At 41.5% G+C, this 23,479-nt stretch overlaps 2 protein-coding genes and 1 long non-coding RNA gene across 3 annotated transcripts in view; 2 read left to right on the top strand and 1 right to left on the bottom strand.

Annotated features, from left to right (window-relative positions):
- The first annotated feature begins 4,092 nt into the window (after window positions 1–4,092).
- Window positions 4,093–23,479, top strand: part of LOC140730635 (uncharacterized) — a 33,231-nt gene continuing 13,844 nt past the window's right edge. The window contains exon 1 of the long non-coding RNA XR_012099644.1: window positions 4,093–4,560. This is a non-coding gene — a long non-coding RNA (uncharacterized lncRNA). The remainder of the gene's footprint in view (window positions 4,561–23,479) is intronic.
- On the top strand, window positions 4,714–8,602 carry LOC140730634 (somatostatin receptor type 1-like). The gene has a single exon (XM_073051353.1). It carries the CDS (start codon window positions 5,095–5,097, stop codon window positions 6,238–6,240), a length of 1,146 nt encoding a protein of 381 aa, XP_072907454.1. The 5' UTR covers window positions 4,714–5,094; the 3' UTR covers window positions 6,241–8,602.
- thbd (thrombomodulin) lies at window positions 20,304–23,033 on the bottom strand. The gene has a single exon (XM_073051352.1). The coding sequence runs from the start codon at window positions 22,890–22,892 to the stop codon at window positions 21,267–21,269; it is 1,626 nt and encodes a 541-aa protein (XP_072907453.1). The 5' UTR covers window positions 22,893–23,033; the 3' UTR covers window positions 20,304–21,266.

Raw genomic sequence — 23,479 nt, 5'->3', positions numbered from 1 at the left:
GATCCTGATGACTGTAGGAAAGTAACTTCGTGAATCTGTGGTGTGGATTTTGAGCTTCTGTATCTTCTGCCTGACAGCAGCAATGAGAAGTAAATATGTCTTGGCTGATATGCTCCTTGATGATTAATGCTGTCTACTTGAGGCATTGGTGGGGAGAACTTCAACCATTTTCCATGTCATGGGAGGAGATTACTGGGCTGACGGAGAAAAAGGTTCAAAGATATGTCTCAATTTGCCTTGAATCCTAGTAATCTATGGCCCACAACATCTCATAGTGTTAGGAGTGCTTCAGCAATGGCACTGGAAACATCTACATAGTCAATGGATGTGATGGATACAGAAACCCAGCAACTGCACCATTATCCGAACTGCACCTTTGTTATTAGACTGCACCTGCTCCATCAGTAGAAGAACCTGTGTGTCCCATGCTGGCCTCAATGGCCGCCTCAGAGTAAACAAAACCAGCATGAAAGCAAATCCTCCTCAATCCAGAGGAATGGCCCAAGAAGGAAAGAAAAAACATTAGTGAGCACAATGAAAGATCTACTGCTTTTCTCACTAGTGCCACCAATCCTTTTGTATGTGCCTAAGCAAGCTATTTGGCTTTCCTGATTTATCAACTCATTCAAGATAAGACCTTTCCAACAGTGCAAGATGCCTTCAGTTTAGAGGCTTTAATGTAATTTTAAAAATAATACTGCAGATATGGGAATTCAGAAATAAAAATAGATCTTGTGAGAAGCACTCAACAGCTCAGATGGCATTCGTGCAAAGTGAATCAAAATTAACATTTCAGGTCAAAGACAACAGCAAATAAAGTAAGTATGCCAAACTGTATATTGACTAACTAATAAAAATCAACATCAATAATATCCATTGTGGATATTAAGGTGTTTAATAATCGCTTTTGGAGAAAGTATAGAGGGGATATCAGAGGTAGGTTTATTTTTACACAGAGAATGTTGGATGCATGGAATATGTTGCCAGGGCTGGTGGTAAAGTAGATACATTAGTAACATTTACAAGACTCTTTGATAAGTACATGGATGAAAGGAAAATGGAGAGCTATGTGGGAAAGAAGGGTTAGATTGATCTTTGAGTTGGTTTAAATGTTGGCACAAAATTGTGGGCCATAGGAACTATACTGTGCTTTACCATGCTATGTTCTATGTTTAATAGTCATGGGAGATAGATTTATTCAACATGTATCTATAACATTCAGACACTACCCTCCACAAAAAAAGCCTTCCAGCTCCATTGTCCAATGTTCTCACAACCTTCATTGCCAATTACCCTGTTGTTCTTCATTTCCTCACCTGCCCAGTATTTCTAATGCTGAATGGTCAACATTCAGAGTTAGAGCAAACACACTGTTTCAGTTAGTATTTGTTGCTATAACAGGATCAGTCATTTTCATTGTAGTTATGGATTGTGATTTTACTGGTCAAGAATGATGATAAGTACAATTATCAGGACAGGTTAGCTTATCAAATAAAAATAAAGTAAAATAGTGTATGTCCTAAAATGATTTTATTTTGCATGAATGTTTAGGAGAAAGAAAGGATGTTGAATTTATTTTATTCTATATATAGCCCTATATGTAGCAGGGGTTGGGCTCATAACTTTAGTACCCAGGGTCTGAGGAATATGACAATGAATGGATTTAACTTAACAAATGGACAACTCTTCTAAATGACAACCAAACTATTCTAATGATGGCATATTCAAAACACCATATAATGCACCTACCATAGGAGTTATTTTATGGAGAGGATTGAGGAAAAGACAGATGTAGTGGACAGAAAAAGAAGTTCAAAAACTCCCGTATAACATTGCTGACACATATCATCAGGAACAACAAGCATTGGATCAGCCTATTTGGTGTACCCACATATAAACCAGTGCTTACTCAAGTGAGGGAGTTATCATGGAGGAAACAAAGAGGGAAATGGATTCTCAACAATCAAGAATGATTGGTTCTGTAGCATCCCTACACCTCTGTCAAAGTCAAAGTCAAAGTCAAAGTCAAAGTCAAGTTTATTGTTGTATGAACATGTATATGTATCAATAGGTGCAATGAAAAATTTGCTTTGCAACAGCACCACAGAAACGTAGTATCAAATATGCACAAGAACATAAATTAGGCATAATTTTTACAAGAAAGAATGCGAACTAGAGAAAAACAAGATAAATTTTAATGCAAAGTGATCAAAGTTGTCATGCTGTTAGTAATCTGCAATGATTAGGGCTGTGTCAGATGGTTCAAGAACTGAATGGTTGAAGGAAGGTAATTGTTCATGAACCTTGTGGTATGGGACTTCAAGCTTCTGTATCTCCAGTATGATGGTAGTTGTGGGAAGATGGCATGGCCTGGATGGTGAGGACCATTGATGATGGATGTTGCCTTCTTGAGATGACACCTCCTGTAGATACTACAAGTAGTGGAAAGGGATAATTTTATGATGTATTGGGCTGAGTCCCTTATTCTCTGCAGCTTTTTACCTTCCTGCACATTCAGAATGCTCTACCATACAATGATGCAATTAGTCAGGACATCTTCAACAATGTGAACTTTAAAGCCCAAACAGAGCTTATCAGTCATCAGCACATAACAGCACCACAGCTGGATGTGATAATCTTACCCAAGAAGGACCGATAAACAATACATCAAACACTCTCAGGTTGGAGGAGCAGCATGTCATATTCTGTTTCAGTAGCCTCCAACGTGATGGCATGAACAATTATTTCTCCAAATTCCATTAATTTCTCCCCCTTCCCCTTTTCTCTTTTTCCATTTCCCATTCTGGCTCCCCTCTTCTCCTCACCTGCCCATCACTTCCCCCTAGTGCCCTTCTTCCCTCCCTTTCTCCCATGGTCCACTCTGCTCTACTATCAGATTTATTCTTCTTCTGTGCCTTACCTTTTCCACCTATCAGCTCCCAGCTTCTCTCTTCATCTTCCTCACCCACTCATCCACCTTTCCCTCACCTGGCTTCACCCATCACCGTCCCCTTATTATCCTGACTTCTTCCCCTTCCTTTCCATTCCTAATGAAGGGCCTCATCGCAAAATGTTGACTGTTCATTTTCCACCATAGATGCTGCCCAACATATTAAGAATTTATAGCGAATACAAAACACCAAGTTTTCTGCGTAACACCCAAATCCATCTCTGGTTATCGTTAAAATAGTTTGTTCAAACTTCATTTCACATAATGACACCTTAATTCTACAGATTATACCATCCCAAGTACACCTTATAGGTTCTGGCAGCATTTGGAGTAAAGAACATTCAAGACAGAAAAATGTGGCACTGGTTCTCTGCGTTGGAAGTCAAGGGCATTGTTTATGAAAGTTAACACAGTCTGAACTCAAACATCAGAAGTTCTGCGAGAGTGATATATGAGAGAGAGAGAGAGAGAGAGAGAGAGAGAGAGAGAGAGAGAGAGAGAGAGAGAGAGAGAGAGAGAGAGAGAGAGAGAGAGAGAGAGAGAGAGAGAGAGAGAGAGAAACTGCAGATGTGCGATAGAATGAGTCCCAATACATGAAATTCCCAGGTTCTATGTTTCTCACCCTCTGCATGCCCTGAATGCCACCTTGCCTGAACAGAGGAGCACTTTTAGTAATAGACTGAGACAACTGCGCTGCTCCAAAGAGCGCTATATGAGGTCATTCTTACCCTCGGCCATTAGACTCCATAATAAGTCAACCTATAGCCAGAGAAGTGATGACCCCCTCCTGTTAGACTGTTTGAAGACTAATATTTGTATATTTGTATCTGTGTACTTGTAATGCTACTGTGTCACTGTAATTTCCTTTGGGGTCAATAGAGTATCTATTTATCTATCTATGCTTGGAACCGATTCCAAAAGCAAAAAAAAAGGAGCGGGCGGAGCAATTCCGGGATGGATCAAGATCTGCTGGAAATACTCAGCGGGTCAGGCAGCATCTGTGGAGAGGGAAACGGAAAATCAACCTTTGAGATCGGTGTCCTTTCATGAAAAATTCCCAGCAGAGGCGTAAGAGACTGCAGATGCGGGTACCCTGAGCGACTACAGATGCTGGAATAACTCAGAAGAAAATGGACGGTCGACGTTTTGGGTCGAGATATTTTTGGATTCCTCGGTACTCTGAAGATAAATGCAAGCGAGCGTGAAGTTTCTTGGAAGGGAATGGTACAAAACCTGCGCACGTAACGCTGTTGATCAGGGTGAGAAGGGATCAATCAGAGGCGAAGGAAGTCTTCATATTCCCTGGATTCCGTTCCGACTGCTGGCATTTATTTGCACACTGAATTGAATGCATTTTGCTTTCAGAGGTTTGAATGCAGGCGTGTGTTTGAATACACCTGAAGACAGGAGACTGCCAAGTCCAAACTCCACAGCAACAAACTATCTGTTGGCGGAATTCGGGAGGTCGAGGAGCATCGGGATGTGATGCAGGGTTTCCACCCGAAGGTGCAACAGATCCTTTCACCATATACATGCTGCTGGACCAGCTGAGTTCCTCTAGCAGATTGCCTGTCACCTGTTCTGAAGCAGTAGGAATAGTAATGGTCACGGTAAGGAAACAAAATAATGTTTTTAAAACGTCTCTATCCAGATTGGTTTAAATCCCACCCCCCACCCCGCTTTTGTGCTTTGGCCGATCCGTTTAACACTGAAAAGCAAAATAAAAGAGAAAACGTTGTATATTTATCCGCTGTGTAGGTAGTTTAAGTTTTAAAGATTCAAGACAGCACACGGTTGAGTGGATGACGCAGATCTGTAGGTAAGTCGCTGACTTACTCATTCATCAGGTCTTGTATTTAAGGAGCGGCAGAAGCGACCAACGGAAGCAGCCGCACTGCACACACACACATACCCAACACACACACATACACAACACACACACACACACACACACGCACACACGCGCGCACACACAGAGTCGCGAATCCTCGCTGTAGCAGTACTCTCAGTCTGATAGAGACCGATGGCGGAATCATGGCTTGGAAAGAGGCAGAGGAGGGAAAAGAAGAGAGGCAGGGAATAATTTTCTTTGAAATACGTCAGAGGGTTGAGGGAGGGGTAAGAGGAAGGGGTACCAGTAGAAGATGAGTACGCGTAGTTTTCAGTTGCCTTCCGACCGGGACACCACAGTCCAGGTGGGTTTCTGGAATGGCTCCAGCGAGCATTTGGATGTTGTTACGGATAACCCCTCCAACTACTCGTTCAGCGCTTACCAGGAAGAAAGGGATGCTCGGATGGTGGTTATCCAATTCATTTATGCCATCGTGTGTTTGGTGGGACTCATCGGGAACTCCATGGTTATTTTCGTCATCCTGAGATACGCCAAGATGAAAACGGCCACCAACATCTACATCCTGAACCTGGCGATAGCGGACGAGCTCTTCATGCTGAGCGTCCCGTTCCTCTCCGTTTCGGCTGCCTTACAACGCTGGCCCTTCGGTTCGCTCATGTGCCGTACTGTGCTCAGCGTGGATGGCATCAACCAGTTCACCAGCGTGTTCTGCCTGACCGTGCTCAGCGTGGACAGGTACGTGGCAGTTGTTCATCCCATCAAAGCGGCAAGGTACAGGAGACCCACCATTGCCAAGATCATCAACATCTGCGTTTGGATCTTCTCGCTCATTGTGATCTTGCCCATCATCGTATTCGCGGGAACTACGCCCAGCGAGGACGGCGGCGTGCACTGTAACTTTCTTTGGCCCCGGCCTTCCTGGTCGGTGGCTTTTGTTATCTACACCTTCCTGCTGGGTTTCCTGATCCCCGTCATTGCCATCTGCCTCTGCTACATCCTGATCATTGTGAAGATGAGAGTGGTTGCTTTGAAGGCTGGCTGGCAGCAACGCCGACGGTCCGAGAAAAAGATCACCCGTATGGTGTTGATGGTGGTAACTGTCTTCGTTATCTGCTGGATGCCTTTCTACGTTTTACAGCTGGCCAACATCTTTCTCTCCCTCAACACCACGGTCACCCAGTTGTGCCTTATCCTCAGCTACGCCAACAGCTGCGCGAACCCTATCCTTTATGGATTTCTCTCTGACAATTTTAAGAGATCCTTCCAGAGGATTCTGTGCTTCCGTTGGCTGGAGAACGGCACCGAGGAGCCAGTAGATTATTACGCCACTGCGCTAAAGAGCAGAGTGTGTAGTCCCCTAGAATTTCAGCCGGGTAACGCCGCTTCTGATCCCGTGTACAGGAATGGTACTTGCACCTCAAGAACAACCACCTTGTGAATGTATTGAAGTTTTGTCCTGATAACTCTTGAGAGCCATTTTTCTACAAACGGGTTAAATATATTTTACTAAAGATTTGTCTGTTGTCGTTATGTTATTATTATTGTCAGTGTAAGCGTCTGGATTGTGCAGTTTGGTCTCGGCGAGAATACGATGTGGAAATTTCCGTGTGTCTCTATGTTGCTTTCCCCAATGGGCACAGTCTCAGTCTCTCTCTCTCTCTCTCCCCCCCCCCCCCCCCCCACCCCACGCTCTCTTTTCCTCTCCCAGCCTCTCTTTTTACTGTGTCCCCGACTCGCTCAGACTACTGACCATATTCTTAGGTTCTATCGACAGAATGCTCTCCTGTTGTTAAAGAGTCCAGTATATGTCTCCATTAAGTCTAATTAAGATTTCCAGTTAGCTGCTGTTGCGCTCTGGTGTGTAATACTAAACCATAGAGGTCAATCACCAAACCGGTAACGTTTTTGTCTCAAGCCATAATCACTAAATGCTTGTGCTGTTGTGTAAGGTTATAGAAGCGAAAAATGTACTGTTCTTTTGAAACAGAGTCGGCGGTATTTCCTGCACACGGCAAGAATTTTATTTATTCTAATAGTAGCTTGCCAATTATATTGTGATAATTTAAGTTAATTTTATCATAGAGCACGCTAAATTTGTTTCAAAAGGAAAGGGGAAAGGGCGGATTTATGATGTGGAGCCTTTGCCGGACAAAAAGGACAGAGGCTGAATGAATCTCCAACAATCCCATTCAACACGAATGGTGATGTGCAAAGTTAGAGTATAATGGACAGCTTTTGTCTCACGTATGGAATTCACTTGTTTCAGTCATTATGATCATAAAGTTATTCAGACACTATCCTTCAGTAATCTTGTAATATTGGTTTGCAGAAGTACCTGAATAATTCAGAGGGCTAATAGATTGAGATCATGTTAAAGGATCTCCTTTCAGACGGAAAGCTGTTGCTTGGGGGGTGACAGAAAGCTTACCACGGTCAGCACCTTAACTGGCACTCAAAAATTCTGTCCGTGCAGTTTACAGAATGATGCACAATTAGGCGGTTACAATCAGACAGCTTGAAGTTAGTGAACAAAAGCGGCATCAGATGCGACAAAAAATATGCCAAGATAGAAGGAAAAGATTAGTTGTCATTAGATTTTACTGTTGTCTTTTCGCTCCTAAAGATTACCTGAATTGAAAAGATAAGAAGGCTGTTTGGCTGAACTCCCCTCTGTCATAAACTAAATCTATGCACATAAATTATTACAAATCCTATAGACAATCACTGTAACCTTAAAATAAACTTCTCTCCCAACATCCAAATGTGAACTCAGTCGTGAGTGACATATTAAAGTGTGAACTGCTTGTGTAGTATTATCTGTGATAGAGTTAAAATTTATACAAGATTCTGCGTAGTAAACAAATTAATAGCCACTTTATCTGGAAGAAATCCCCTGATCCACATCAAATGGTGCACAGAATCTTTTGCATCAACTATGAGAGCTTTGGTTTAATGTCTCATCAACAAAAAAAAATCATCACCTCAGACTGCAGCAACCCTCAGCTCTCTCTCTCTCTCTAAAGTATATCTTGCCAAGAAGCAAGTTGACCTTGTAACCTAGAAACAAGTGTATAATTACTAGATATCATTTATCTCTGCGACTAATGAAGCAGCAAATTGTGTAAAATAGATTCTTCTGGGCATCAAAATTTCCTTAAGACTGTTATGACTAGGATAAATTTAGAAGAAAGAACTGAATATTTCCATTCATTTATAATCAGATTAATAAAGATATGTAGAAATGCAGGTTAAAAGATGTATAAATATGTGCACTACAATAATTTAGTCAATGAAGCAGACTTTTAAGTTTCAAGCTTCACCACTGGGAGATTGGGAAATAAAACAAAATAAACATTATACCAGCATTGAATACAGCATTCGTCGGATACTGAAAATGTCCTTATCTTTTTTTGTTCATTGACCAGATATTTAAAATATTGTCTTTGCACAAGCCAAATTTGTGTATTTACATGTGCATCAAATTGTTTATTTTAATTCAATTTTTTTTCATTACCTTGTTGCATTTGAAGAAATTGAAAACTTTGGAAGGTTTAAAATTACCTTTTAATTTCAGAATTTGTAAAATATTATGCATTTGTGTGGCTCTGATAGTGTATGTAGTTCATAATATATTGGTGAAACTTAAATAGTTTAAACAAATTAATATAAAAATGAAGCCAGATTTTCTTTTCTGCTTGTTTTATTTGGTAGACAAATTCATGTGATTTGAATTAGATTTAGATATTATTTATTTTGAACTGTTATCAAAGATCCTGCAAAGGAAGTTGTATGCATTAATATAATTATTTCCACTTTACAATCATCATAAATAATAAAAGATGAATGCAGAAAGAGTGCCAATGTCTCTTCTTTCCTGGCTATAAATATTGCATTCTGTATTTAGTAATGGTGTTTAACAATGAAGAAAAATAAGAGCAATTTACACAATTCAGTTGGCAAAACCTGGTGGTTTACAAAAAAGTTATTTTGATGGGTTTTCCATTATTTTCAAATATATTTTGATTGGTACTCTGGGCTGTCAACACCTAAGCCGAGAAATACTACAAACTTGTTGAGTTCCGGTGGAGGTTTTCAAAACATTCATTTGACCATTTGTTAAAACTCTAGTCATTAGGTAATTCGGGGATTTGGTGTTACCATCAGAAATTTGATATTTATCTTCTTCTGACACCACAATCCTGCTGGTAAGTGCTGGGCTTTCAGAAATGTCATGCTTTGACTGGCACTTGAGTGGGGAAAAAGAGTCACCTTTGGCTGGGGTGCAAAATCACCCAGCATTCACTGATTTTTACCCTGTTTTCTTTACTGTTAACTTCAACAAAAAGGAGCATCAGACATATTGTATACAACACTGCTACCTGCCTTCAATGCCTACTTAGAGGGGAATGAACAATGTCTCCCTTTGTTCTAATAGTCTAGAAAAGATTTCATAGCATTACTTGACAAGCACTGGCATGCACTCGCTGTTTTTACCATTATTCACCAATGAATAAACAACTGGTCACTCATTTCAGAGGTGTCTGAATGAGCCCGCAATGCATTAAACATTTACTGCCTATCAACCTTTGTTGCATTACATAAATAACATAAGGAAATCTAAATCACAAATCCATCCAATCTATTGCACTTCTCCAAAAGATGGCCTCCCAAAACTCATTAAAACTTTACTTTCATTAATTTACTTCAGAGCACAAGTTATGATGAAAGGCTATAACACAAATGTTAACCTATTTTTTTTTACTTTTTGTAAGTGTTGATAGAATTATTCTTTCCTAACTCCATCCCCAAACAAAGTCAAGAGGTTATTTATTTCTTAGAGTAGTAACATTCCTTTTATTACAATTAATAGTTGATCTTCCATCAATTGCTTTGTCTAGGATATTGCCATAATTGTTTTTCATACCCGGAGAGGCAACATTTCACCTGTGAATCTGCTGGGGTTGTCTATTGTGTCCAGTACTCCCAATGCAGCCTCCTCTACATTGGTGAGGCCCATTGTAAATTGGGGGACTGCACCTCCACTCCATCCATCAAAAGCAGAACTTGCCGAACATTTTAATTCCAATTCTCATTCCTGTTCTGATATGTCCAGCCATGGCCTCCTCATGTACCAAGGTGAAGCCACCCTCAGGGTGGAAGAGCAATACCTTATATTATGTCTGGGTAGCCTCCAACCTGATGGCATAGCATCAGTTTCTTCTTCCAGTAAAAAAATTTCCCTCCCTCTATTCTATTCCCCACTCTGCCCTTTTCCCACTTCTCATCTGCCTATCACCTCCCCCTATCTCCCCCTTCTTTCCCTTTCTTGTATGATTCACTCTCCTATCAGATTTTTTCTTCTCTAGCTCTTTACATTTCTCATCCACTTGGCTTCACCTATCACCTTCCAGCTAGTGTCCTTCCACTCCACCCACCTTTTTATTTTGGTGTCTTTCCCCTTCCATTTCAGTCTGGACAAAGGGGTTCAGCCCAAAATGTCGACTGTTTATTCATTTCCAGTAATGTTTCCTGTCCTGCTGCATTCCTCTAGCATTTTGTGTGTGTTGCTTTTCACTCCCTAAACTTGTTCAAGCCTTGTGAATGTTGCACATTTGCTATATTGATTAATCCAAGTAAATAAATCATTAGTTATCATTTTGTCAGTAGCCTTTCCTTATACTGAAAAAAGAATCACCCACATTTCATTTTTGCAGCAAAATAACATCAGTTGCCATTTCTTATAACTTTGTTTGCTGGGTCATTTTTGATGAAGTTTGCCATTTGCATCCAATATATGAAGTGCCGTGTAAGCCCCTGAGGATCAGCTTACATGCTTTGCAGCTACAAGTACTGTCCGGTCCTTCTTCATTTTGGAGAACTTCTTATTACAGTAACAAATGTCAGTGATGATCCATGTCATCAACAGGGATCATATAAACATTGTGACAGTAATGGTTAGAATATAATCAGTGAAATTTACAATATCTACATACTCAATGGTCTGAGATGTGTCTATTTTAATGCGAACTAAGTGGATGAGCTTAGAACGTGGATCAGTACTTGGAGCTATGATGTAGAGGCCATTACAGAGACCTGGATGGCTCAGGGGCAGAAATGGTTACTTAGAGTGCCAGGTTTTAGATGTTTCAGAAAGGACAGGGAGGGAGGCAAAAGAGTTGGGCATGGCACTGTTGATCAGAGATAGTGTCACGGCTGCAGAAAAGAAGGAGGTCATGGAGGGATTGTCTACTGAGTATCTGTGGGTGGAAGCTAGGAACAGGAAGGGGTCAATAACTACTGGGTGTTTTATTATAGATCACCCAATAGTAACAGGGACATCGAGGAACTGATAGGGAGACAAATTCTAGAAAGGTGTAGTAATAACAGGGTTGTTGTGGTAGGAGATTTTAACTTCCCAAATATTGATCAGCATCTCCCGAGAGCAAGGGGTTTAGATGGGGTGGAGTTTGTTAAGTGTGTTCAGGAAGGTTTCTTGACACAATATGTAGAAAAGCCTACAGGAGAAGAGGCTATACTTGATCTGGTATTAGGAATTGAACCTGGTCAGGTGTCAGACCTCTCAGTCGAAGAGTATTTTGGAGATAGTGTTCACAATTCTATGGCAATTCAGAAAGAGATAGGAACAGACAAGTTAGGAAAGGGTTTAATTGGATTAAGGGGAAATATGAGGCTATCAGGCAGGAACTTGGAATCCTAAATTGGAAACAGATATTCTCAGGGAAATGTATGGAAGAAATGTGGCAAATATTCAGGGGATATTTGCGTGGCATTCTGCATAGGTACGTTCCAATGAGACAGGGAAAGGATGGTAGGGTACAGAAACCATGGTGTACAAAGTCTGTTGTAAATCTAGTCAAGAAGGAAAGAAGAGCTTATGAAAGGTTCAAAAAAACTAGGTAATGATAGAGGTCTAGAAGATTATAAGAATGAAATTAGGAGAGCCAGAAGGGGCCATGAGAAGGCCTTGGTGGGCCGGATTAAGGAAAACCCCAAGGCATTCTACAAGTATGTGAAGAGCAAGAGGATAAATCAAGTGTGACAGTGGAAAAGTGTGTATGGAACTGGAGGAGGTAGCAGAGTTAATTAATGAATACTTTGATTCAGTATTCACTATGGAAAAGGATCTTGGCAATTGTAAGGACAACTTACAATGGGCTGAAAAGCTTGAGCATGTAGATATTAAGAAAGAGGATGTGCCGGAGATTTTGGAAAGCATCAAGCATCAAGTCACCGGGACTGGATGAGATGTACCCTCATCTGTGGGAGGCAAGGAAGGAGATTGCTGAGCCTCTGTTGATGATCTTTGCATCATCAACAAGGATGGGAGAGGTTCTGGAGGATTGGAGGATTGCGGATGTTGTTCCTTTATTCAAGAAAGGGAGTAGAGATAGCCCAGGAAATTATAGACCAGAGAGTCATACTTCAGTGGTTGGTAAGCTGATGGAGAAAATCCTGAGAGGCAGGATTTATGAAGATTTGGAGAGGCATAATATGATTAGGAATAGTCAGCATGGCTTTGCCAAAGGCAGGTCATGCCTTATGATTGAATTTTTTAAGGATGTGACTAAACACATTGATGAAGGTAGAGCAGTAGATATAGTGTTTATAGATTTCAACAAGGCATTTGATAAGGTACCCCATGCAAGGCTTATTGAGAAAGTAAGGAGGCATGGATCCCAGGGGATAATGCTTTGTGGATCCAGAACTGGCTTGCCCACAGAATGCAAAAAGTGATTGTAGACGAGTCATATTCTCCATAGAGGTCAGTGACCAGTGGTGTGCCTCAGGGATCTGTTCTAGGACCCCTACTCTTCGTGATTTTTATAAATGACCTGGATGAGGGAGTGGAGGGATGGGTTAGTTAATTTGCTGAAAACACAAAGGTTGTGGGTTTTGTGGATAGTGTGGAGGGCTGTCAAAGGTTACAACAGGACATTGTTAGGATGCAAAACTGGGCTGAGAAATGGCAATAAGTGTGAGGTGGTTCATTTTGGTAGGTCAAATATGATGGCAGAATATAGTATTAATGTTAAGACTCTTGGCAGTGTGGAGGATCAGAGGGATATTGGGGTCTGAGTCCATAGGACACCCAAAGCTGCTATGCAGATTGACTCTAGTTAAGAAGACATACGGTGCATTGGCCTTCATCAGTCTTGGAATTGAGCTTAGGACCTGAGAGGTAATGTTGCAGCTATATAAGACTCTGGTCAGACCCCACTTGGCGTATTGTGTTCAGTTCTGCTCGCCTCACTACAGGAAGGATGTGGAAACCATAGAGAAGGTGCAGAGGAGATTTACAAGGATGTTGCTTAGATTGGGGAGCATGCCTTATGAGATTTGATTAAGTGAACTTGGCCTTTTCGCCTTGAAGCAACGGAGGATGAGCGGTGACCTGATGGAGGTGTGTAAGATGATGAGAGGCATTGATTATGTGGATAGTCAAATGCGTTTTCCCAAGGCTGAAATGGCTAGCATGAGAGGGCACAGTTTTAAGGTGCTTAGAAGTAGGTACAAAGGAGATGTCAGGGGTAAGTTTTTTACACAGAGAATGATGAGTGTATGGAATGGGCTGCTTGTGACAGTGGTGGAGGTGGATACGATAGGGTCTTTTAAGAGACTACTGGATAGGTACATGGAGCTTAGAAAAATAGAGGACTATGGGTAACCCAAGGTAACTTCTAAGGTAAGGACATGTTCAACATAGCTTTGTGGGCTGAAGCGCCTGATTGTGCTGTAGGTTTTCTATGTTTCTAATACAGGAAAATTATGTAGTTAATATATATTCTGTCAATAAAATTGGAGAGCACTAACTTAGATTCTATTTAAGTGGTGAAGCTGTCCAGTTCTGTGAATGGATCATTGAATGTAGTTGAGAATATTTTGTAACGTTCACTGTGATGATAATCCATATTTTTCCTATTGACATTCCAAAAGTAAATTTTACGATATACGTCAGTGACATTAAAACTGATTCTGATTCTGATATTTTAACATCACACCAAAAACCTACCATTGTATGGATCTCATTAAATTTAATGAAGAAACTTTGAAAATTCAGTTAAAAATCAATTAAACTTTCCAAGTCAAACAATTATTTATAAGCTTTCCTGCAGCAGGGCCTGGTTGAGAAGTTCAACGATACTCCTGTATAAGAATATTACATTGTATAAGGTCAGCTATTGCCATGCAAATTCACCTAGTGACGAGCTAATGAACTCTCTCACAAGCCAAGGAATCCATGGGGAGAATTTGCATGAATTTTGAAGATCTTTTATGAGCTTTTTGGTATTTATGCAGTACATAAAGAGAATCAGTAAAATATTAACTGAACTTTCATACACTGAATTAACTTTTAGAAAACAATTAAATATTGTTTTCAATTGATGTTGCTATTTCAATTTAAAATGTTCACTTTCACTATTTAAGGTATATTCCAGACCTGCTCTAATTAGTGTTTGATGTGCCTTAACATTGAATTCAAAGATGAACCTCAGTAGTATTGTTTCCCAATTATGATTACAATTATGTCTATATTTTGAAATGCAATAACTATTAACTTACTGAGGAGACTATTTACTAGCAATAGTCAGAAAACTGGTAAATGAATGCATTATTAATCAATTTACACAAAGATGTCAACACCTCATCACTATACTCCTATATGCAATGAGATAGATCTAGTCCTCTTGTTACCAGTCATCTAAAGAAAGAAGAAAATTTCAATCTACTCTTCAAAATGCTGAAACTGAAGAGTTAAAAACAAGATGTACAATGAAGCAAAAATAATTTTATACACCCCCTCCGCATAGCATTTGTGATTCCATTGCGTGGTCGTGGCAGGGATAATATTGTAACCTTGGCTTGGAATTATAAAGCCATTCATTTATAATACATATAATTTCACTGGAAAGTGAGTGGGATATTTTTGTGCTATTTCGATGAAGAGTCTCACACATAATTTCTACACCCATCCCACACAGCCTTCCCTGCTTAGATGAAGTTGGCTAGGTTATAGCCCGATCAATTCATGGCTAGAATTAGATAAACAAAACAAAACACAATCTTAATCATTTATATTCCTGTTGTAAAGATGAACTGACAACAGGTTAAACATGTGAGCTAGATAACTGAAGTCTGTTCTGCACATCAAATTTTGCATGTATGATGTTTTAATATTAGCTATTTGTATGATGTTTTACTATTAACTATTCATTTGAATGATGCTTATTGTGAATCTAAGCTACTACCAGGAAAACCTGATTGTAAACACATTGGTGTCCTTTAAATGTGCACTTCTCGGCCACTGGCTTTGGTAAAGTTGGGCAAACTACGTCATGTTATTTTATTCTCTGCACTACCTAGCAAGTTCTGCAAGAAATGATTGAACGTGGGTGTCAGAGGAAGTTTAATTTCAAAAACATACTTTGATTTGATGCACATATGGTTTGTAAAAACAAGAATCTGGCGTTGCCTTGTTCCTGTGTAGACCTCCCCCCAACCCCCGGGATAAAACAACTGACATTATTTGTTCATCAAGTGGGAAACCAACTATTGTTTCTTGTTCTTAGCAAACCTCCAAAGAATTGCTAATAACAGGTAAGCAAAATTATATTCTACACCTGTGACAGTCACAATGCAGTATACTGTATTTAAAAGGCACTTAATTCCTTTCCAGTATTGCTTAATTCATGCTAACACAACTGTATTTCTATGTTATATTGACTATCCTGTTGTATAGAATATTTATTATAAATTACTATAATTGCACTTTGCACATTAGACGGAGACGTAACGTAAAGATTTTTACTCCTCAATGTGCAAGTTTGTATATGAAGGATGTAAGTAATAAAGTCAATCCAATTCAATTTAATAAGGTCATGCAAATTGCATTTCTTAATAAAGCCACTTATAAGTAAGTGTTATTGCAGTGTCACAATATAATTCTCTGTTTGAACGAAAATGTCATTATGTATTATTTGTTAATGTTTTTTATTCAATTATAATTTTATTCTTTTTTTCATGCAATCATAAAGAAACCTTCCAAGGAGATTAAGAAAGTTCAGCTTATCATTGAACGACAAACTTCTAAAGATGTACTTTTGAAAGTATGGTGATCATGATTTGGTACAGCATTTGAAATCCACAGTAAGAAGCTGTCAAAAGTACTGGACTCTACCCAATACATCAGAAGCACATTCATCATCACCATCAGTCGCATCTACAGGAGGTATTCCCTCAAAAAAGGCAACACCTTTTATCAAAGATCTTCACCTAAAGTCCCACACTACCAGATTCAAAAACAGCTATTTCCCTTCAACCATTCAATTCTTGAACCAACTTGAAAAGCCCTGATCACTAAAGTCTACCACCACTATGAACAGTGCCTACCTTGCACAAAAGTGACCTTTCTTTGTTTTAATTGTGTTTTCTTTAAAAATTATGTGTAATTTATGTTAAATTTATACTTTTCTTGTGAGTACTGCTTACATGATGAAACATACTTCAGATTCTGCTTCATTGCACCTGTCCAAACATGCACTTGTGTGATAATAATAGATTTGACTTTAGCTTGATTTTCAATCATCTGGATACAAATCTATATTTATAAGTTTTATAAAATTGTAAAATACATTTGGAGTGTTTAGCCTCCATATGGTTTACTATTAATAGGAACAATATCAAGAGCAAGTAATCTAATTATCTGTGAAATTACCAAAATCATAAATGCATTTCCTAGAGAATATAATGTGTTATCTCTCTTTACCAAAATGAGAAAATAATCTGGTATGTACTTAAAGTGAGCACTGTGATATAATGGTTTGGGTTCTGAGTTGTGTGAGCAGGGGGGACAGAGTTTTGAGCAAGGCTCAAAATTCCCTCAACTATTGTAGAGCTTTGTGTGGCTTTGATCTGCAGGTTCTCTGTGTGCTACAGAGCAGGCTGCAAGACCAGGTTTGTCCAATCCAGGACACCTTTAAAGGGTGGGTGTACAAGGAGGGTGAGGAGGAGAGTTTGCATTGGATGATATAGATGACTGTTCTGGAGTCTGATCCTACAATTATGGCACACTGACTCTTAGATTGGGTGGACTGGGGTCAAGTATATGTGAGGGTCCAGTCTTCTCACCCAGATGGTTTAAATCACAACATGGAGAGCAGTGAGAGATGTCAGATCCAATGGCCTTTGTATGACTAGGCTAGATGCAATGCTTGGGAAGCAGATCTTGAAAAGAAGCACTCTTGCTCTTTCTGATCGGCACTGTAAAGCCACCTGTCCCTCCTTTGACTTGTCTAAGCTTACTTCATCTGGCAGGTTTCCAGAGACTTGGGAATCTAGAGCACCCATATTTTGAACTACAAAGCAGGTTTGCCTTGTTATTATGTTTAAATACAAAAATGTTATCATTCACCAGATAACAACACTAATATAAAAGTTGACCTTCCAAAATATATGTAAGTACTTGTAAATCTAAACTTGGATCTTAAAATAAAACTCCAGAACAATTCTAGAATGCATAACTTTCTAGAACGATTCATGTGAGCCTCTAGTGCCATTTGACCCATGCATCTAATCCCACACATCCTCCCAGATTATCATTCCCTCACTAGCATATTCCAAACATGGCAATATTATAGGATTTACAACACCGCCAATTTTCAACATCTTTATTCACCTTTTACAGGAAAATAAAGTTCCATTTTATTTTAACATCCAAATTTAGATTGACAAGTGCTTACATATAGGTGAACTTTTATTTTAGTGTTGCTATCTGGTGAATGATAGCATTTTCTATTACTCCCCCTCCACTTGTTTGATGACATCATCTGATTAAGATTTTCAGATTCTCTGTTTCTATTACAGATTTGCAGTACACAACAGAAAGTGAAATTAGCATCCCCAGTAAACTTTTACTCTGCTTGTTATTTCAAAAGGATAGTGAGTTTCCTGTCTTTACAGATGACTAAAAGATTACATTACCCAAATCTTGAAGCCACCTTAAATTTGACTTATGTCCAAGCAGGTACCTGAGTCTTATTGGATCCTATGGGCAAGTGTAAATGTCATTCAAGTGTTCATTCTACACTCACTTTCAATAGCCAGTTCCCAGTTCCAGTCTTGTTGTAGATTTGCATGTCATAGCGTGACATAGTATGGAAGTAGTTCCTTCAGCCCAACTTGTGCTGATGTTTCCCAGTGAGTTTGTCCCGTCTGCCTGCTTTTGGCCCATGGCCCGCTAAGCCTGTATTTAACAAATTGGCTTGTAAGTGCTACTCAACCAGCTCATTACAAATATGCACCACCCTTTGCATGAAGAAGTACCCCTGACACCCCTAGAAAATCTCTTGCCTCTGATTTTAAACCAATGCCCTCTTTTGTACTTCCTCCCTGGGAAGCAAGACTATATGTCTTCAGTCTACCTGCGCCTCTCATAATTTTATACACACCTATCAGATCACACCTCAATCTCCTATGTTCCAGGGAATAAAGACTTACTGTATGCAATCTCTCCTTGCAACTCAGTCCCCAAGTCCGGGCAACTTACTGGAGTTTTGCATGCATGTGAATATATACAGATAGTATTCATACACAGACACTAATATATTTAATCCATTAAACCTTGTAAAACACCTAGTTCCAACAGTGCCGTGCAATGCTGGCTGTAGAGTGTGAAGATGCGGGCATTTTATTTACAAGTAAAATGGACCCCATCCATCCAAATGTATATGTGGACACAAACCATGCAAGGAACTGATTTCTTTAAAGCAGCAAATTTCAAAACAAAAAGAATTCCCACTGTGTTGCACATGTTAGTTATAAAATGGGTTGAGGATAAATGGATCTAAAATAAAATGGCTCCTTTCAGAAGCTCACAGATGAATAAGATCTTCTGTATGATCCTGCTGTCCTCTTTCTAGGTCCCATATTTTCATGGTTTGTTTTTGATTTTTAAAATGGTGCTATGGGATATTTTCCATTCATCTGCAAGGGCAGAGAGAACTTCAATGGTCTGCCAGCAACGAGACACTTCCAACAATGCAATGTCCTCTTTCATACTGCGTCAGCTCCAGCATCGAAAATAACCCTTAACCTCCGGGATAGCTCCTGGTGCAGAAGCCTAGGGTGACACAGCAGCGTAGTGGTTAACATAACACTGTTATAGCCAACTGTGCTGTCTTTAAGGGGTTTGTACATTTTTCTCGTAACCCCGTGGGTTTCCTCTGGGCGATCTAGTTTCCCCCCATATTCCAAAGAACTTTGGGTTAGTAGGTCACATGGGCCTAATTGGGCAGCATGGGCTCTTTGAGCCAGAAGGACTTGTAACCATCCTGCATCTCTAAAACAATCTTCAGACTCAGAACCATAAGCCCAGTGAAAGAGAGCTGAACATGCACCTTACCTATCACTGATATAAGTGATTGTCATCATTCATAAGGCACTTTCCCAGTGAGTCAAGAATGTCAGTTCTTGTCCTAAAGATGTACTGTATGGTGCTAAGAATGATATGGTGAGAATTGTACTCCTGGAAATGCAATCACTTTTGCATTGAGAGGATATATTAATGCTCTGCTTAACTTTTCAGGGGGCAGCAAAGGGTCCATCCTTTTGGCAGCTCTATTTTGCAGAACAGTTGGTAGTTCTGACAAAGAATTGGCAATTATTTATCACGAGAATCGATTATTTGATATTGAACGACTGAATTTGCTATGTAAGGTATATACTAACTGACAGGATTTGATATTACATAGACAGCATTTTAACGGTGTTTTATTAGTGTGGGGCATAGAGACAGTAGACAGCGGGGGTAGGAGGTGAAGCACAGAAGCAGCAGGATAATCCGAAGAGGACTTGCGAGGAGACCCGGCAGCTGAAGCTCAGGCGGAACGGAAAGAGAGAGAGCAGAATGGAGCACATTGGACCTGAACAGCACGGTGCCCCTCAGGCCGACTTGAAAGAATAGAGCTCCAGGATACCGGACCTGGCACGTCCTGGAGGATGGACAGGGCAACGGAGCAACTAATCCCAGAACGCTCAGTCGTAATCGAGTGCAGGGTGAAGCAAAAAGAATGCAAAGGGACCGGGTAATATAAAGAGCTGCGGGTACAAGAGGCTGAAGTGGGAAAACGACGCGGTAGGAGGAGTTAGTGTAGCAGGTCGAAGGAAACACTGACAATGTGGGCCGAAGGGGCTGTTTCTGTGGTGTACGACACTACGAATATCAGTAAAACACTCGAGATTAAACCAGGTTGGCAAAACTTACTTTAACCTTATTTGGAGTAACAATAGGCTAGTGCCCTCTTGAATGGATGATCCTCAAAGTTTTATCCCCCTCACATGGCCGTTTGGCGTAACTTTTGCGAAATAAAGGTTCACTCCCAACGGCGTGCTAAGTGCCTCCATAGAACTATAAGCATTTCAACCATTAGTTTTGATGGTCTACCAATCACAAATTGGATTTTTTGCAACCAGAAATCCAGAAGATTTTGTATTTTTTAAAGAAATAGTTTCAATTTTTTATTTTAAAATATGCAGCGTCGTTGCGTTTTCCTTACAGTTCATGTAGATATATAAAACTCGTTTAAAACGTGATTATACAGATATTTCAAAGATATAATAAATACAAATGCACAGGTTCCTCGTCTCAATCGTATGTCCCAAATTCGTGGATATACTCTGGGCCAGTCCATTTCTACAAATAATTGAAGTAAAGCCGTAGAAATGCAACGACCACCAGCGGCCATATTTTTCACCAAATGGCCATCAGGGCGACAGACATTGGGACAAACACGAGCGGTAAACCAATCAAAATAAGGGTCCCGGATCCAGTCTCCCGTATTCCCCCCACCCCCCATCTACATACCTTAAAAAAAAACTACTTTCCCTTCACAATTCCTCAGGTAAACATTACCCAACCATTACCTCATTTAGTCAATTCAACTTTGGAATCTGCACGATATGCTTTCTGTCACACCTTGCATACGAACGATACTGAGAAAAGTATTAGGCACTTTGTGACATATCGTTCTAAACAGGTATGCCCACCTGGGTTATCTGCTCCAGACTAAGGGGTTGCCTATAGGAATGGGTAGCATGCCTGGGTAGCGTCATGACTCGCAGGTGCCCCTCTCCTGCAATCGTAAACAAAGACAGATGTTCAGGGAGGGGAAAACCTGTGTGTAAGAGTAACTGAACCGACAGCGCCATCGGGCCATCTCAAGGTTCAAGTACGACCATTAGTTTGGCATCAGCCTAAAAATAGTGCCCAGCGGAATGCAATGGGAACCTGGTTAAATTCAGAGATGGAATTTGTACAACTGCTCACACGTATATAGCTTCGAGTCAGTAACTGCAATTTCAAACTGTAGACTCCCCCACCCTCACCCAGTGTCGTCATGTCAAAGGTTCCAAATCTCCCTCTGGTCCGGCATTTGTGCCCAGTGAGCTTCAGGTCCCCACATTGCATTTCTCATTGGAGTACTGGTGCTTGCAGTCCTCCCCGGTCGTGACCTGGCTGAGATTAACGTCCTCCTCCGCGTTAGCCGACTTGTACTTGGTGGAGGTCTGCCACTTGCCTCTTTTCTTCAACAGGTGGTGTCCCACCCCGGCGCAGATCAAGGTGAGAACGGCGATAGCGAAGATGGTACCGAGGACAACGCTGAGCGACAGGCCGGCACTGGCGGGGATGGGGTACGTGGTGGGCTTAGAGGTCTGCGCTTCTATCAGAGTGAAATCACCGGAGCCCTCGGGTTCGCAATTCCCATTCAGTTGCAGCTCGTAACCCTTCCTGCATTCACATTTGAAACTGCCGGGGGAGTTGCTGCAGATGTGACCCAGGCAATAAGATTGGCATTCGTCAATATCATGGCATATTTGAGTCGAATCGTCCAAGATAAAATTAGGCGGGCAAGTACACCCGTCGCCGTAGCAGTGAGCCGGACAGCTGTCGGAATTGCAGTACCAAACGCATTTTGTCCGATCTTCGGGATCGATCTCGTAGCCGGACGTGCAAAAGCACGTGAAGCTCCCCTCTGTGTTGCTGCACCTCTGACTGCACTTACTTTCTTTGCACTCGTTGATGTCCTCGCACTTGCCATCCTGGGACATCTGGTAGCCTTTCTTGCAACGGCACTGGAAGCTTCCGGGCGTGTTTTCGCAGAGTTGCGGGCAGGAATCGGACAGGCACTCGTCGATATCGATGCAGGTCTTGTGGTCGGCGTCCAGCCGGTAGCCGCTCTCGCAGGAACACACTGGCTTCCCCTGCTGCAGCTGGCAGCTGTGCGCGCACTGCTCTTCCTCGCACGGATCGACCGGTTGGCAACTTAACTCGTCACTGTCCAGCCTGTAACCGGAGCGGCAGCTGCACTTGAGCGGGGGTCCTTCCTGGCAAATGTGCTGGCAGCCCCCGTTGTTCACAAGACAGACCCGAGGGACCGGTTCTTTCACCCAGCCGAGCGTGTCGTTGCAACGTAAGCGGATATCCCCCGGGGAGACCTCGGCCACCGTGCCTTGAGGCAGACTCGTCAGCTCGGAGCTCCAGGCACCGAAAGGAGTGAGGTAGGTCACCGAGGAGTTGGTCGGGGTTAGTGGTTCGCAGTTGCTGTTGTATCTGTACTCGCACAGCACGCCATCCGCCTTTTTGTTGCACCGTCTGTCGACCCATCGGTCCTTGCCGGAGAAGGCCACACATCGCGGCCCACACTCTTCGGACACCGAACCCCAGTTGGTGTAGTCGGTGTCATTGTCCCCGTTCACCCAGCGGTAACCCATCAAGCGGCTGCTATTGCTGGGACAGGTCTTCTGGTGAAGCTGCAGCCCTAGCCAGAAGTGGGAGGAGGGATCGGCTTCCACGCTCTGCATCAACACCGCCATAGCTTCGGCTGCAACCGTGGTGCGCACGGTCATCGCGTCTCCCCCGGCCTTTTTGCAGATGCTTCTGGCCATGTTAAACTTTCTCTCCTCCCTGTGTAGGCTGTAGCAGAAGTTACCCACGCAGACAGCGGGTAGCGATTCTTGCGGATCCGAATACACCAGAGACACCAGGGCGCACAGACTGATCGACACCGCGAGCATTTTTCTCCCTCCGGCGAATCTGAGCTAAAAAACTTTGCTCGGTCCGAATAACTTTTCCCTTTGCACTGCCCCGTGCTTTGTCGTTCAGATAGCTCCGAAGCTCAGATTTAAATATATATTGGCGTCGACTCCGCAAGGAAGGAAGTTCGTAAAAGGCTGGAACAGTGATGCAAGTGATTTGAGTGGTTGCTGTCTCATTGCCAACTTCCCCACGCCCTTGCTTGCGGGATCCCCGTCAGCTCTGCAAGGACGCCAAAAGTAGCTGCCTAACTTTTAAGCCAAGTTTCGGGAATTGGAATATACATCACGGGAAAAGATTGGAGTGATTTCTAACTTTGTAACGCCGTGCGTGCTCTCACTCGATCACGATATTAATCTATTGATCAGGTGGCGAAGACGTAGCGGGGAACTGTGTGATTGTAATGTTAAAGAAGATGACTTCATTTTGCTTGGTTGAAAGAGCGTCCAAGACACTGAATTCTCTGGCATGTCTATATCCAACTTTGCTACCGACCGCTAAATTAGAGGCTTGAGTGAGAGAGCGAAATAGTTGCTCGTGTGCGGGAGAGACGTTCGCATACCAATCA

Source organism: Hemitrygon akajei, chromosome 7 (assembly GCF_048418815.1).
Source record: "Hemitrygon akajei chromosome 7, sHemAka1.3, whole genome shotgun sequence".
NCBI lineage: Eukaryota > Metazoa > Chordata > Chondrichthyes > Myliobatiformes > Dasyatidae > Hemitrygon > Hemitrygon akajei.
This window is presented reverse-complemented; position numbering and strand designations above follow the sequence as displayed.

Bases quoted from the DNA above. Each gene is read 5' to 3' on its own strand.
- LOC140730634 (XM_073051353.1), top strand. From the start codon at position 5,095: ATGAGTACGCGTAGTTTTCAGTTGCCTTCCGACCGGGACACCACAGTC.
- thbd (XM_073051352.1), bottom strand. From the start codon at position 22,892: ATGCTCGCGGTGTCGATCAGTCTGTGCGCCCTGGTGTCTCTGGTGTAT.